This window comes from Bactrocera neohumeralis, chromosome 6, assembly GCF_024586455.1.
Source record: "Bactrocera neohumeralis isolate Rockhampton chromosome 6, APGP_CSIRO_Bneo_wtdbg2-racon-allhic-juicebox.fasta_v2, whole genome shotgun sequence".
In the NCBI taxonomy this organism is placed as follows: Eukaryota; Metazoa; Arthropoda; class Insecta; order Diptera; family Tephritidae; genus Bactrocera; species Bactrocera neohumeralis.
In genome coordinates this window covers 21,781,540-21,796,948 of record NC_065923.1, presented here as the reverse complement: position 1 = coordinate 21,796,948, position 15,409 = coordinate 21,781,540, and the positions used below count along the sequence as shown (strand labels likewise).

General features: G+C 36.2%; 2 protein-coding genes across 3 annotated transcripts in view; one reads left to right on the top strand and one right to left on the bottom strand.

Annotated features, from left to right (window-relative positions):
- The window catches only part of LOC126763609 (trafficking protein particle complex subunit 11), a 46,228-nt gene extending 43,205 nt beyond the window's left edge, over positions 1–3,023 (top strand). For both annotated transcript variants that reach the window (XM_050481270.1, XM_050481269.1), the window contains exons 14-16: positions 5–868; positions 936–1,130; positions 2,523–3,023. In XM_050481270.1, the coding sequence (XP_050337227.1) occupies positions 5–868; positions 936–1,130; positions 2,523–2,549 (1,086 nt within the window). In that variant the 3' untranslated portion in view covers positions 2,550–3,023. The remainder of the gene's footprint in view (positions 1–4; positions 869–935; positions 1,131–2,522) is intronic.
- Positions 3,024–4,327: 1,304 nt separating this feature from the next.
- On the bottom strand, positions 4,328–14,966 carry LOC126761830 (protein KIAA0100). Its single transcript, XM_050478240.1, has 17 exons — positions 14,836–14,966; positions 14,650–14,776; positions 14,356–14,589; positions 14,054–14,215; positions 13,719–13,856; positions 13,368–13,655; positions 13,158–13,301; positions 12,805–13,090; positions 11,370–12,553; positions 11,162–11,305; positions 9,882–10,327; positions 9,330–9,810; positions 8,236–9,268; positions 7,730–8,172; positions 6,176–6,892; positions 5,172–6,092; positions 4,328–5,108 (listed from the first exon to the last, which is right to left on the bottom strand). The coding sequence occupies exons 1-17, from the start codon at positions 14,886–14,888 to the stop codon at positions 5,052–5,054; spliced, it is 6,858 nt and encodes a 2,285-aa protein (XP_050334197.1). The 5' UTR covers positions 14,889–14,966; the 3' UTR covers positions 4,328–5,051.
- Between the last annotated feature and the right edge of the window lie 443 nt (positions 14,967–15,409).

Below are 15,409 nucleotides of genomic sequence, written 5' to 3'. Positions count from 1 at the left end.
TCAGGATCACAACTTGGTGCAGTCGACTTACAGCTTTAAGAGGAAAAAGTTTACGCAAACCTACCGCAATCGCGACAAACTCGAGGACGTAATCGTGCTACGTACGAACGCCACAACTAGCGACTGGGCCACTGCGAAAGATTTCGAACGCACCAAAAGTGGCGACATGCAGTCCGAGCTCTTCAGTCGTTCTAGGCACGCGCGCAAACTCAACGCCATTAAGAATATGCAGCGCGACGCAGTTGTCGGTGATGCGACCGACGTAGTCGCCAGCGCGCACATGAACAAACACCTCATGAGCAAAATACCGAACAACATGACAATAATAAATAATAGTGCCGGTTCTACGAATTCACTGTTGGCGGCCAACAATGTGATGACTGCTTCGGGTTCATCATTTGATGAAAAATTCAACTCCACAACGCTGGAGGTGACAGACGGTGTTGATAATTCGACGGCGCTGTCGGCGACTGCTCGTGCATTAAATACGCGTGTTGTCTTCAATAAAGCAATAGAAGCGATTCAAGTCACCGGTCACTGTCGTGGTTTCTTCAAACGTATCGTTACAGCCGAACCTGAAACACAAGCAACAACAACAATACAACAGCAACCCAATTTCGGTGTTTATTGTATACGTTGGCGACGTAGCGGCCATAAAGAAGAGAACGAATCGAAATTTCTCATACAGGGACTGGAGATCGAAGAGCCGCCACTGAATATTTACTGCACCATTGAGGAGAAAATGTTCGTAAAAATGCCTATGACCTATAAAGTTGTATTACGCAATCCCACCTCGAATGTGTTGCATTTGGTAGCCACCCTAAGCATTAGCATAGCGGATAATTTTATTTGCTCCGGACACAAGCAAGTAAGCGCAAAAGTACTCAAACATGTCATAGAGAGAGAATTAATTTTTGTTTTTTTATACTTTTCAGCTTGATATCTCCATTTATGCGTACAGTGAAAAGGAGCTGGTCTACAATCTCTACCCGCTATGCGTTGGCTGGGTGAACTTGCCCGAATTAACAATAGAATACAATATGAAGGCCGATCCCGGCAAAGACGACTCGCATAACAATGTGCTCAGCGAACTGGTGCAACGCTCAATACCGAAGAAGGTGTTTGTATTGGTAAGTTAATACCAACATACATATATATATATATGAATATGTAGTTTCTGAAAAGCAACTACAAGCTCTATAGTTGTAATAATAAGTATCCCCAGGGTTTTCTGCACTCGCTTTATAAGTCACAATTTTGCTAAGTTGGTAGACAGTAATTATTATGCCCAATATGAGCACGATCTGTCAACCAGTTTGCTTAAAGCAGCTATTTAAGTCGGTACCCCTCAGTAGTGTGTTGCGATTTTTACAATGGATAAAAATTAAAAGCTTACGATGATTCAGCTTTATCAAAAACGGAAGCCTACGAGTGGTGCAAAGCCTTCAAAGGGGATGAAGAGACATGTCTCGTTCTGGACGACCTTCGATCTCTTCAACTGATGAAAATATTAAAAAAGTGAAAGATATGATGGTGGGAAAATAGTCAGGCAAGTGTTATAAAGATGGCAAGAGAGCTCGACGAGTCCTCGCGAGTCCATTCGAATGAATTTTGTGGATATTTTGGGTATGAAACATGTTAATGCTGAATTTTTTTTTTCAAAAAGAGTACCTTAAACAGATCTCCTTGGACATGCTTGATGGTGCGAAATCCGATCTCACATTCATGGAGAGATGCAAACAACCATATCGAAATGGAGGAGAAAAAACGACCAAAAAAAAACCTAATGAATTAGTTCCGGGGGGACAGACGGTCAATAAGTAGTTCTATTTGGCCGTATTGAGGCGTTTGTGTGAGAACATCCGTCGAAAAGGGCCGGAATTGTGGAAGAACAACTCATGTCTCTTACATGATGATAATGCACCATCGCCACGAATGTGACCGAATTTAAAGTCAAAACCGCAGTGAATACCATCGATCCACTACTGTATTCAACAGATTTGACTCCGTGTGATTTTTCTTTATTCCCCAAACTGAAATTGCCGCTCCTTGGAACTCGTTTTAGTCGATCCAAGAGATAAAACACATTTCGATGAAGCAAATATATATTTTAAACTAACTGAAACGATAACCGGACATAAGAATTCGTTGGCTCTCAAATATACCACCTACCATATCATAGCATGGTCCATGCGTCAAATCCCTCAAATTTTTATATAAATGGCATAAAATTGAATATTTTACTCAAAATCCTTCACCTTGTAAAACTCGAATCAATTCCAATATTCGATGTACTCAATCGAACTGTTATTAATAATTTTTTAGTATTTATTTAGTAGCCTTATTATCGTACCTTTATAAACGGATTAAAAATTGTCAAATTATTTCGAATTTTCCTACATCCTTTAATTAAATTCAAGTACATAAATAATTTCCACATAAAACATTTGCAAGTGCTCTTTATTGTTACTAAAAATTTCTTCACTTTTTTGTTTACACATTTCTTTTTCTCTCTATTACAGCCACCGCTGAAGCAACAGTTAAAATAAATAAGGATTGCAGTGTAATTAGTGTGTGGCGTCAAGGATCTGCTGTTTAATATTTAGGCTAAATAGTTTGAGAATGTCGAAAATACAGTGTTTAGATATGTATAACAACAAACTGATGAAGGAATATGTATGTATAACGGTTTTGATATTCAGAAACAAAATGGATATCTATTTTGAGAACTTTGTAAAAAAATAGAAATTATTGAAATTTAGTAATTCTAAAGCAATTTTACTGTAACGTCTCTTAACCATTGTTTAAGTAAGGAACTACACAAAACTTATGTATGTAACGGCATAGATAACATTTAATAGACATCTAGTGTTACAGTATACTATTCTACATTACTGCATAGCATTGTATTTTCTTATACACTTATTATTTCGTATTTTTTACTTTTTTCCTGTTCTTTTTTTTATTGTTTTCGTGTGAGGGTAATACATATTGCATAAAGTGTGCTAATTAAAATACATTAATTATTATAGTAGTTTTTTAATGGTTATGATACAAACGTTCGTACTAGCATTATAGTGTTGTGTATAACTAAAATTAATTTAAATTGTAACTGTGTTAAAGAAATCTAAATACACATTATTAAAACTATAATAAATAGAAGTGTTGTTGTATTTTACTGCATTGGTTGGGTGTATGCATCATCTGATCAAAAATGACCCGGACTGACGGAAAAAAATATTTAAAAAAATATCAAACAAATATAAAAAAAAAAAAAAAAAAATATAAAAAAAATATAAAAAAAATATAAAAAAAAATAAAAAAAAAATATAAAAAAAAATAAAAAAAAAAAAAAAAAAAAAAAAAAAAAAAAAAAAATAAAAAAAAAAAAAAAAAAAAAAAAAAAAAAAAAAAAAAAAAAAAAAAAAAAAAAAAAAAAAAAAATAAAAAAAAAATAAAAAAAAAAAAAAAAATATAAAAAAAATATAAAAAAAATATAAAAAAAAATATAAAAAAAATATAAAAAAAATATAAAAAAAATAATATTAAAAAAATATAAAAAATATAAAAAAATATAAAAAAATATAAAAAAAAATATAAAAAAAATATAAAAAAATATAAAAAAAATATAAAAAAAATATAAAAAAAAATATAAAAAAAATATAAAAATATATATAAAAAATATAAAATAAATATAAAAAAAATATAAAAACTATAAAAAAAATATAAAAAAATATAAAAAATATAAAAATATAAAAAAAAAATATAAAAAATATATAAAAAAAATAAAAAAAATATAAAAAAATAAAAAAATATAAAAATATATAAAAAAATATAAAAATATAAAAAAAAAATATAAAAATATATAAAAAAATATAAAAATATATAAAAAAAATATAAAAATATATAAAAAAAAATATAAAAATATATAAAAAAATAAAAAAAAATATAAAACATACATTAAAAAAATTAAAAACATAAAAACAATCTAAAAATATATTAAAAGAAATATTAAATTAAAAATAATAAAAAAATTAAAAAACAAAAAATAAATAAAATAAAAATCAAATATAAAAATAATTTTAAAAAATTAAAAAAAAAAAAAATAAAATAAAATAAAAAATTAAAAAAAATAAAAATGAAATAAAAAATTAAAAAAATAAAATAAAATAAAAAATTAAAAAAAAGTTTTTTTTTTCAAAATAGGTTTCTTTCTGAACCAATACAAGCAAGTCAATGTTTAATACAGTTTTCATACACTAGTATAAGCTTCGACTGGAATGACCTTCAGCATTTTAATTTTCAGAATTTTGTTTCTTTTTCCGTGTCTACTATTTTCTGGCGCGCCATTCGATAGATTATTGGATATTTTCCACGTCAGATTCATAAACCCACGTCTCATTATCAGTTCTAATGCGTTTTATGAATCTAGAGTCCTTTGCTATTTTATCAAGAATTTCAAAATTTCAAAAAATTCGGATTTGGTACGAGTGTAGATACGCTTCATGACCAAAACATTAAGCGAAATGAGTTGAGTCGACCCATAAGATATTTTCAGATCCTCTGCTACTCACTGATGCCAACACGATGATTTTCAAACTCTGTTTCTTTAACCGTTTCGTTTTTATTATTATGTCAATAACAGCGGTGGATGGACGAGACGCGCATGAGGCAAGTTTTAGGTGACTTCACGACCTTTATTGAATACTTTGTGCCACTCAAATACTTATGTTGGTGATAAAGTAGACTCGCCAAAACACTTCTGCAACTTCCAAACTTCGCGTCGTAAACAAACCGCTGCCAAACAAACACTAATTGACATATGGAGCTCAAACTTTACTCGAAAAGGAAAAAGGTGTACAAACTGCTATAATCTAGGGAAAAATTGTTTAATGATTCCTTTTGAGTGCGGTTTAAATGGGACAGTCCGTGTCAAATTTGATCAATAGGCATGTATGTATGTATTTATATTGTATGTATGTACCTATGTAGAGTATAATGTATGTATGTATATAATTTCAGCACTTAAATCTCATAGATATCACGGCGTATCACTTGTTACTCGAGGTGAATTTGAAAACTCCTCTTCTTTGGCTGCGATTTTCATTCTGCAAAAATAAATGCGTTTTTAATTACATCGTCTGACTGATAATACAACAATTTGCACTCACCAATAAGCGATTACCAAACAGCATTTTTGCTTTGTCCTCCTCCTGCGGCGACGAACGTTCGCCAGTCGATGTACCCGGTTGTCGGCGATGTATTTGCAATTTCTGCTTTATGGCCTGTGATAATATCACGCGACGACTCACTGATTTCATAGCTAATAGCAAGTCTAGCCATGTCCAAGTGACATTGTGATATTCAAGTGTTGGTATGACGAGCGAGAAATCCGTTATGTCCTCAAGATTCTTCTCTTTGTTGCCCTTGTAACTGACACGCACAGGCACTTCTGGAATTTTTATATAGATAAACAGTTTATTCTTCTCAGCGCGCTCTTTCATCTTTTCCACATCGTCTTTTTCAATTTTGACATAGAATTCCGAGTCTTTCGAGCCCTTTTTTGTTTTCGATGGTTTCTTGGTTGTTTTCGTTTGCACGGCCGATGATGAGCTGGAACTGGAAGAATTCTCCTCAATATCATCTACAGTCTCCGTTTCGGAAGCGTCGCGATCGGGGAAGCAGAATTTCAACATTGTGCTGTAGAATTTTTTCGTTATAGCAATAGTGATGGGCGCCACATTGATCTCGAAATGCTCCTTCACAGAAATCCCACCTACCGGCGGTTTCTCACGACAAAAGACGCGCAAAACACGTTTATGCGTGTCGATTGGCATATCCTTTTGGATTTCTGTCGGCATCAAGACTTCGCGATAGATCTCACGCGGTATCAGATTGCTCATGCGTATATTGCCCAGTTCGAGTAAATGTTCGACAGAATCGTCACTTTTAGACTTTTTCGTATACAAGAAGCCACTTAGCACCAGATCGGATATGCCGATTTGGCCATCGGTTTCTGTGAGACGCCACTGGGCGCGCTTAAAGCAGATCTCATTTGCACGCACGATGGTTAGCGATTTGTCGGAGCGCACCTGGTGTTTGAAAAGAGAGAATTCAATTGGCAATTAAATTATGCTAAATGATATGGTAACATTAGTTTATAACACCCACTCACATTCGATATTTTGCTCAGCTGCGATAGTTGTGTTTCCTTATAGCACAACAACATCATGTCGAGCTCCTCGCTAAGCGTATTCAATTCCTCTTTACTTTCGCGTATTTGCAATTGCACACGTTCGAATTCGTGCCTCAGCTCCAGCGTGTCGCCCTCTTCGGCACGATCCTTGCCGATGAGATGTATGTCCTTCTCCAGCCCACGGATCTTCATCAATAAACTGCGTATCATGGTTTGTTTCTGTTGTATCGGTCGCTTTTGATCCTCCGTGGAGTGTAGCTGCAATTGAAAGCGCATGCGCGCCAACTTCTCCAAAGCCTGTTTGCGTTGCGGTTCTACGTACAGCAATAGATTGTTGACAATATCTAAAATCATAGCATATTGCAAGGAATTCGTGCAGACATCGAGGTCGTGATGCATTAAGGTGAAGGCATCCACGGGATCGTCTTGTTTCTCCCACGGTGATAGCGTTTCCTCGGATGGTGGTGGTGGTACTTCGGTTATGGAATTTGGATCTATCGTGTCGCCATAGCTGACATAGAAGAATTCACATTTACAACGCGACACAATGCGTTGCAGCTGCACAGGCTGTGTTTCACCTGGATTCTCAATCGATAAGGCACCCACAGTCTCCGAAACAACACCGCCCACACTGCGTCCACTACCGACTAGATGCGGAATGTCTGGCAAATCATTGATCACAGTGTCGTCTTTATCCTGAAAAGGAAAATATTTTTCGTATAAGAAAAGGTTGTTGACCTGGCTAAATGAAAACAAAAGGTTCACTAACCTCATAAAATGTAAACAAAGGGGCCATTGACCTCATAATGCAAACAAAGAGGATATTAAAGGTTGTTGACTTGGCTAAATGTAAACAAAAGGGTCATAACCCCATAACGTAAACAAACATTGTTGTATTGGCAAAGGTTGTGGACTTGACTAAATATAAAAAAAAGGTCGTTGAGATATCAAAACGTAAACAAAGAGACTATTGACCTCTTAAAATGTAAACAATAGGGTCACAGACCTCATTGTATATTGATTGTTGCCTTGACTAAAAGTAAACACAGGTTGTGGACCTCTTAAAATTTAAACAAAGTGGCTCTTGATCTCGGCTAAATGTTAACAAAAACTGTGTATAAAGGTTGTGGACTTGGCTAAATATAAACAAAATGTCATTGAGATATTAATATATAAACAGAGAGACTATTGACCCCATAAAATTTAAACAAACGTGTCCGCGACCCCAAAAGTAAATATTAGTTGTTGACTTGGATAGTGTAACCGAAGGTTGTGCACTTGGCTAAATTTAAAAAAAGGTAATTGACCTCATAAAATGTAAATAAAGGTTATTGCCTTAACTAAATGTAAACAAAGGTTGTGGACTTGGCTAAATGTCAGGCGTCAGTGACCTCGACAAAATTTAAGCAAAATGGTTATTTAATACAAAGTTTTGCTACACCTGAAGATATTTCTCCGTACCATATATGTATGTATATCCTATTGAACCCACCCTAAATTAGAACGTCCTCAAATCATTTCAAATATCCTTACCTGAATATTATCCACCGTCAGCCACATGATCTCCTTTTCAATGAGCGAGTCATCTTCACCAGCGCTCACTGTGGCATAGTACTGCATGCATTCGAGCAAACCCTTCCAAGTCGTCTTGGACACCAGCGATCTATCACGCCAAACGGGACGGTGTACACGTTGCAGAATCTCCGCTTTCGCCGCGCTAATAATTACATAACCCGATGTCTCACAACCCTTGAGCAACACTTGGGAATTTACCAATGATATGGACCAATTCTCATGTATCACATCTTGCGCCGAACACGCCTGTAAACCCTGTAGCTGCAATTCACGCGATTGCGTGCTTTGATCGTCGCTGTAAACGTTGAATTTGTGATCGGCCTCAGCTATTAGCTGCTGCAGCATTGCCGTTGCATGGCTGGCGGGTTGCACCTTCTTGATGGCGCTATTGGCATTGGCAACTGGAAATTTCGAGAGCTGGTTAGTATGTATATATTTATAACTTGGATAAGTGGAGGACTTACTCGGTAGCACCTCTGTGGTATTATTTGTGAGTGTGATTGTGCTATCGCTACGCTTATTCTTTATGACATTGGAATTAGTCTCCTTGCGATAGCTCTTCACGGCCTCTGTGGATAAGTTATTCTTCAGCTTCTGTGACTTCATGAACGAATCGAAGAGCGCGAACGCCACATCACGATTGTTTTTCGTCCACGCGCCTTTCAAATCGTAAACGACCAATTTATGTGTGGGCGTGGTATTCTTGGCCTTCGACTCCTCCTCTTGACTGCTGCCGGTTTGTATGAGCGCCTCACGTCCGTATGAAACTTTGGCCACACTTAAAAAGTAAAAACGCACTATTTTGAAAGCATCACCGACACTGGCCAAATTCTCCGCACTACTATCGAGTTTTTCGGTAAGTATGCTCTTCAACCATATTTCAGCGTCATTCAATTCGCAATTCATATACACGGTCGACCAGTCAGCACGCGGCCTGTGAATCAGCCCATCATCGATGGGACAAAGCGATAAACAGTATTCCGAACTAAAGGACACACGACCGCCGTTCAATTGGAAACCCTTATGCAGTGCATGTGACATCCAATAGAGCACTTGAAAGTGATGTAAGCTCATTTGTAAATTTGCCTTTTTATAATGGCGACTGAGTTGCTTCTTGCGTGGACGTACATTGTTGAACACCGGACCGCGGCGTGTTGGACGCGTAACACCGGACAGTATAAGCTTGAGGCTCTCGAACCAACGCAAAGTGCTGCCGTACAGAACCAAGCTTGGAATGTCGATTTCCACCTCCTCACCATGCTTCGGTTTCGTTTCAAATGAAATCCAAATATTTAGGTTAAGCGAACGAAAGGCGCGGAAGGAGTCGTGCACTTGATTGCTGGAATACTCGGGCAATTTGTCGGGCGCACAAGGCATAACTGCGTGATGATCATTTGGATTGGCCAGGCAAACCCAATTTAATTTAAACGTTAGTTTAAGATTGGGAAAATGCAGCAACCGGCAATCGTCGTAACGTGAAGCAGTGCGTACCGTTATCTACGAAGGCATGTCAAAATTGCAAAAAATTTCTTACAGGTAAAACACTCTTAATACTCACATTTAGTTCACCTTTGAACATGATCTTTGCATTTGTCCACACAATGCCGGCATTATTCCATGTCAGCTCCATTTCCTCAGTTGTATTGTAGGGATCCAATGAAGCATGCAACAAAACTGTGAATTGCTTAACAATCATTGTTAGACGCCCATGAAACAGCAAACGCATTTTATCCCAGAAAGGCAAGGGCGGACTTGGATCTTTAGAGGGTGCCGAAATTTTCTCGAAACTGAGATTACACTGCGCCATCACCGGCTCCCAGCAAGGACCAAAAGCATAGCTGCAAAACTCCAGTTCACAATCGAAGTCGTGATAGAATTTTTGGGACGGCATGCTGCGCTGTATAACATCGGTGCCGAAGGGCTCGCCAACTTCTATGAAAACATCACGCTTAGCGCGCTTGGATGCAGCTTGCTCAGCGCCGCATAAATTACCAAAGAGACGCATCGATTTGACGTAGAACATGGGTTGTGGAAAATCACTGCAGAAAAAAATCACAAATTATCTTCAAATACATCTAAAAATAATTAATTCAGTAAAATTTATACTCACCGCAGCATGAATTTCCACTCTGTGCAACTGATATTCACGCTGCGGCACCAAAGTGTGGTGAATTCCAAGCCCTCCTCCGGCCATGGGCTTTCACAGTCAATGTCGCGCATAATACGCGTCACATTCTCGGTACCATGCAGCGATGGATCGGCCATTGCCATTATTTCCACATCCGTCATAATCCACGCCAACAAGCGCGTGCGCACCGGCCCACTCTCTCTTATTTTCTTCGAGCGTTGTATATAAATTTCGGAATTTTTTTGCACTAAACTCGCATAGAGGCTTTCTATTGTGCTCGCCGGCACCAGGCAACGCTCGGCAATTTTCTTATCGAATATAGCCTTGCGTTTCAGGCCCTCCAGATATTCATCCACAAGCAGCACATAATTGTCACGCAATTTCACCTCAAACGGATCGTCGCTGATTTCGAGCAAAAACTCTTTGATCTTAAAAAAAATAAAAAAAAGTTTATTAAATGTTTTTTAAGAGTGTAATAAAATGAAGTAAGAATATATACATATATGCTATGATACACATATGTATATAAAATAAAAACATATGTACATATATACAAAAAAAAAAAATATATAAAAAATAAAAAATAAAAAAAATTGGAAAAAATAAAATAATTGAGAAAAAAATGTAAAAAAGCAAAAAACCGTTATTTCGGCTGTATTGAAGATATAGTACCTTTCACAGGTGCATTTATTATAGCATAAAAGGGTATAAAGAGATTTTCAGCTTGATTTTGATTGTTAACTTTGTATGGCAGCCATATGCTGTAGTGGTGCGATGTGAGCAATACATTCGGAAATTGCAACCCCGCCTTGGACAATAAACAAGCTCAAATTTCATAAAGATAACTTGTCAAATAAAAAAGTTTTCAATACAACAGCTTTATTTTGACCAATCAGTTTGTATGGCAACTATATGCTATAGTAGCCCGATCCGAACAATATATTCGGGGATTTTAGCATTACATTAGAAAATAATCTGTGCTAAATTTCGTAAAGATAACTTGTCAAATAAAAATGTTCACCATACAAGAACTAGGTTTTCAGCAGTCAGATTGTATGGCAGTTATATACTATATAGGTCCGATATCGGCGATTCCGACAAATGAGCCGGTGCTTGGAGGGAAAAGGACATGTGCAAAATTTCAGACCGATATCTCAAACATGAGGAACTATATATATACATACATCTTTTGACAAGTGAAAATAAGTGTTTGTTAAAACTAAGTATTTAAAATAGTAAAGTATATAAAATTTTTAATTTACCTGTATGACCATATCACTTGGGAGCGGTGAGCTAGCTGTAAACGGCTTCTTCTTGTAGTTATGCACCAATTTCAGCCACTTAAAATGCGACACGAACTCATTTTGCACCGCGTCATAGAAATCGTGATCGTAGGGAAAGATGGCCTGCATATAAAAATAAATATTGTTAAACCGCACTCAAATCAGCATCTTTCAACCGCAGCCATACCTTAAAGGCGCCAATTGTTGTTACCCACACTTTGTTTGTGGGCAGCACAAAGCCCTCGCAATTCACGCGCTCCTGCGTGAGCATATCCAAGCGTGGTAACGACTGCACGTCGATTTCCTTCAATGTGAATATGTGCTGGTCATCGATTTTGATGAAAAGATTCTCCGCAGAGATGAAATTCGCTTCTTTGTGACTGAAGAATAAGTTCTCCACAAACCATTGCATCGTATGCCGTTCGGAGAGTTTAATCTCGAATACCGTGCTCAACTCAGCGGACAGTTCGATGATCCACTTTTTCTTAGTATGCGATGGCTTCATTTCTACCGTGTGTTGCGGCAAAGCCAGCTCGGTGCGCAAATCGCACATGTCACGTGCCAAAGTCAGAATGTGCATGTGCAAATTCGCGTTCCACATGGCTTCCGTATTACTTGGAATGTAGACTGACACTTTATTTTCGCTTTTTTCATGCTCAATGCGTATTGTTTTACAACTAGCGAATATGTCGGTGAAGTCGTTGAGGCATAGCGATGACGCATTCATGGAACGCATAATGGCCATTTGAAAATCCTCAAATTTGAAGCTGGACACCTGTTGCTTGCGCGATAGCGATATATCTGAGAAGCTTAGCAGCAGACAAGCTTGATGGTGATTAATAAAATATGCTGTGATATCCTTAATGCGCGCTGATATTAGTAAACCACCAGAAATGGAATTTGTGCCGGTGTTTGGAACACGTGACACACGCTTGTCAACGTCACTGCCGGTGGAATTGAGACCACCATACTGTTTTATACAATTGACAGACTTCACTATAAATTCAGCAAGACTCATGCTATATTCGGTGCGTAGCGTATGTATGGACACTTCTAGTTTCGTGACACTGGCATATGAACTCAATTTGACCAAGCTGAGTCCGAGAAAGAACGGTGAGCCTGGAGAATGTGATTTCTTCAAATTGTTGGTGTCATTTATGGAATTACCCAAGGACCACCATAATGATTCAATCATTAATTCGGTGCTCCAATGACGCTGATTCAAGAGCAAATTCAAAAGTCGATTGCCATATAAGGAGCTGCGCTTCTCTTCGGTTTGTTCCAATAGGAATCTGGTATGACTAACGCTCATAGCAGCGTTTTCATCGTCCAACTTCATAAGCACAGAAACGTTCCAGAACTCTGCACAGCCTAAATAACAGGAAAACAAGAGAAAACGTTAAATTATGTTGCTAGAATATCCTTCACTAATCACAAGTTTCCATACAGTTAGTTTGTATGGCAGCTAAATGCTATAGTAGTCCGAACCGAAAAATTTATTCGAAGATTATAGCGTTGCCTTGAACAATTTTCTATGCCAAATTTTGTGAAGTTATTTTGTCAAAAAAAGTTTTTCATACAAAAACTGTATTTTGATCGCAATATTATATGCTCATTCATACCTTTAACCACTATGCGCTTTAATATGCCCTCAAGTATGCCATTATTCGCCGGTTTGGACGTTATAAGCAACGGATCCAGTATATTCTCGTTGGGTATTGCATAAAATGTGTTCGCGCCTAGACGTTCCGGCAACGAACGTTTCGTTGCATTTAACTGTAACGGCTGCTGACTTATACGCTGTCGCGATAAAAAGTTATTGTGTACCCAATCGTAGATTTCACAATGATTATATATTATTTGGAATGTTTTAAGCATGACATATAAATTTAGAACATCGTTTTCCAGCTAAGAAGAAATCGATAAGGCAATGTAATTTACAAACATTATTAAATGATAGTTAAGTTATACTCACCACGGAATCAATAGTAAATTGTTCAACAAATAGCAACTTTTCGTATTTGGTATCAATGTCCAAGTGCTGTAGCAACACTTTGGTAATCAATGTTGGAAGCGGCGCATTTTCATTCAGAGATTTAGAATTGAATTTCCCAGTAATCTAAGCAAGTGTATAGCAGATACATAAATATAATATATAGCACACAACGCATAATTTTACACTTACACTGAATAATTGAATTTTTGCGCTAAAATCATTTTGGGAATTCTCTTTCACTGCCGAAAAGGTAGCTGCTTTAATTACAAAATTAAAATTTTTGGGTATAATGGGTGAGATCTTCTGATATGACTCGTTACTGAAACTCTTTCGACGCTGCGAAAGTGAATTAGCCGTACTTATCACTCTGCTCTCTAAATTTTGTTGTGGTTTTGTACGTTGCTTCGCCTCACTTAAGAAATCGTATAAACTACCGTGTATGGTGGAACGTGCATTATTCATTGCCAAAGAGAGTTTCTAAATAATAAGAGAAAATGTTTATAAAATGAAAATGTTATTTTGTAAATCCAATTTTCTTACGTCCACTGATAAAGGACCGTGCGCAAAGAGCGTAGCATCTAAGGCAATGTCGAAACTAATCTCACCCAAACAAGGTTGTATCTTATTTAGATTTTCCAAGGACTGTCGACGTGAGGGACAATGTCTCAACATTTTCGCCTGAAAAATAGAAAAATGTTATATGTGACCTGGTCTACGGAAAGGGGGCTTAGGTGTCAAAAAAATCAATTTTCACTTTTTAGTTGATTCGGATGGAAGATGAGATGCTTTTTTTTTTTGCTTTTTTTTCGCACGTTAGCTCCCTTTTCGTAGACCAGGTCACATATGCAGAAAATCAGTCAAAATACCGATCTTACCTGAGCATCGTTAAGTGCTGCATTAACTAGTAAAGTTTTAGCGTTATGCACAATACTGCCATCCAGATGTAACTCCCTTGCTGTTGCATGTATGAACCAGCCGGGATCGAAATTATTATTCATAAGTACTACGGAAATATTGTTTATGTGCATAGCCATAAACTAAAAAAATACAAAATAAATAAAAGGTTTGTGAAATGTACACAATTCTGTTGGATATTTAAATGAACTCCGTGTTACAACTAATATAATCAGTCATAAGCCAAAGTTTTTTAATTAATAAACACACAATTTATTTTTACCTGAGCGAACGTTAGTATACTCGGTGGTACTTTAGCTCGCCGGAAATCTGGCACATCTTTTTCCTCCTCCGACCGAGCTTTACTATGTATACGCTCAGAATCTCGTAGTGATTCTGATGTGACATCATTGCTCTGTATATCTTTGTTTATACGTATATCCCTTATATAGATTGATAGCAGTTTTGTTACCTCTGTGTTAAAAAAGCTGCTACGAAGACAAATTTCTTCAATTTGCTGTAAAATAATTTACTATTTTTAGCATAATTGCTTTATATTATTCCGATTAGTGCTTACCACAATAAAACCACTTTTACTGACATCTACATTTCGCAACGCAAGATAACGTAAACTAATGCTTCCAATTCGTACTTTTACCTTAAACTTTTTAACTAGATACCAACTGATCCCTTTTGGTAGAATGCTGAAAATTGGTGAAAAATTATCAAGACCCTTGCAAAAGACATTTTTCTCTATACTTACCAATATGCCAATAGAAATACTAACAAAACCAATATTATCAATTTAAGCAGCATTTTGTAAAATCATCATTCTATACACTTTTCCTAATTATCCATCGATATTAACATGAATTTTGTGATAAGTCTGAAAAATAACTTTGTTGACGTTTCCCCACCTTATAAATTACAACAGCTGTTTGTGCTAGTATATGTCAAGGAAAAACATTTAAATACAGGGTGCTCATATTAACTGTTTACAATGATTAAATCGACCATCTAGTAAAAGTAAAGAATATTAGAAACAAATGGAAATTTTTTATATAGTCATGTATAATTTATACACCATTTTATAAGTTTAAAAAATATTTAAATAGTTATTCTATAATAAATGGGTTTGCTTAAGGTTATAAATGTACATATATGTACTCTAAAAATAATATAAAACTTATAACCTTTCCTATAATGCATAATAATAAATTAACAAGGGCATATAAAATTGTTTTCTTATCAAACCTCTTCGTATATTATGTTATAAGTTTGCCGATGCGTACATTAACAACAAACCATCTTTGTCTAAACATCTCTGTTTTAAAGTT

Coding starts and splice junctions, on each gene's coding strand:
- LOC126761830 (XM_050478240.1), bottom strand. CDS start 14,888: ATGCTGCTTAAATTGATAATATTGGTTTTGTTAGTATTTCTATTGGCA. Junction 13,857..14,053: donor CAGCACTTAACGATGCTCAG/GTAAGATCGGTA, acceptor TCTATTTTTCAG/GCGAAAATGTTGAGACATTG. Junction 13,302..13,367: donor CAAAAATTCAATTATTCAGT/GTAAGTGTAAAA, acceptor ACACTTGCTTAG/ATTACTGGGAAATTCAATTC.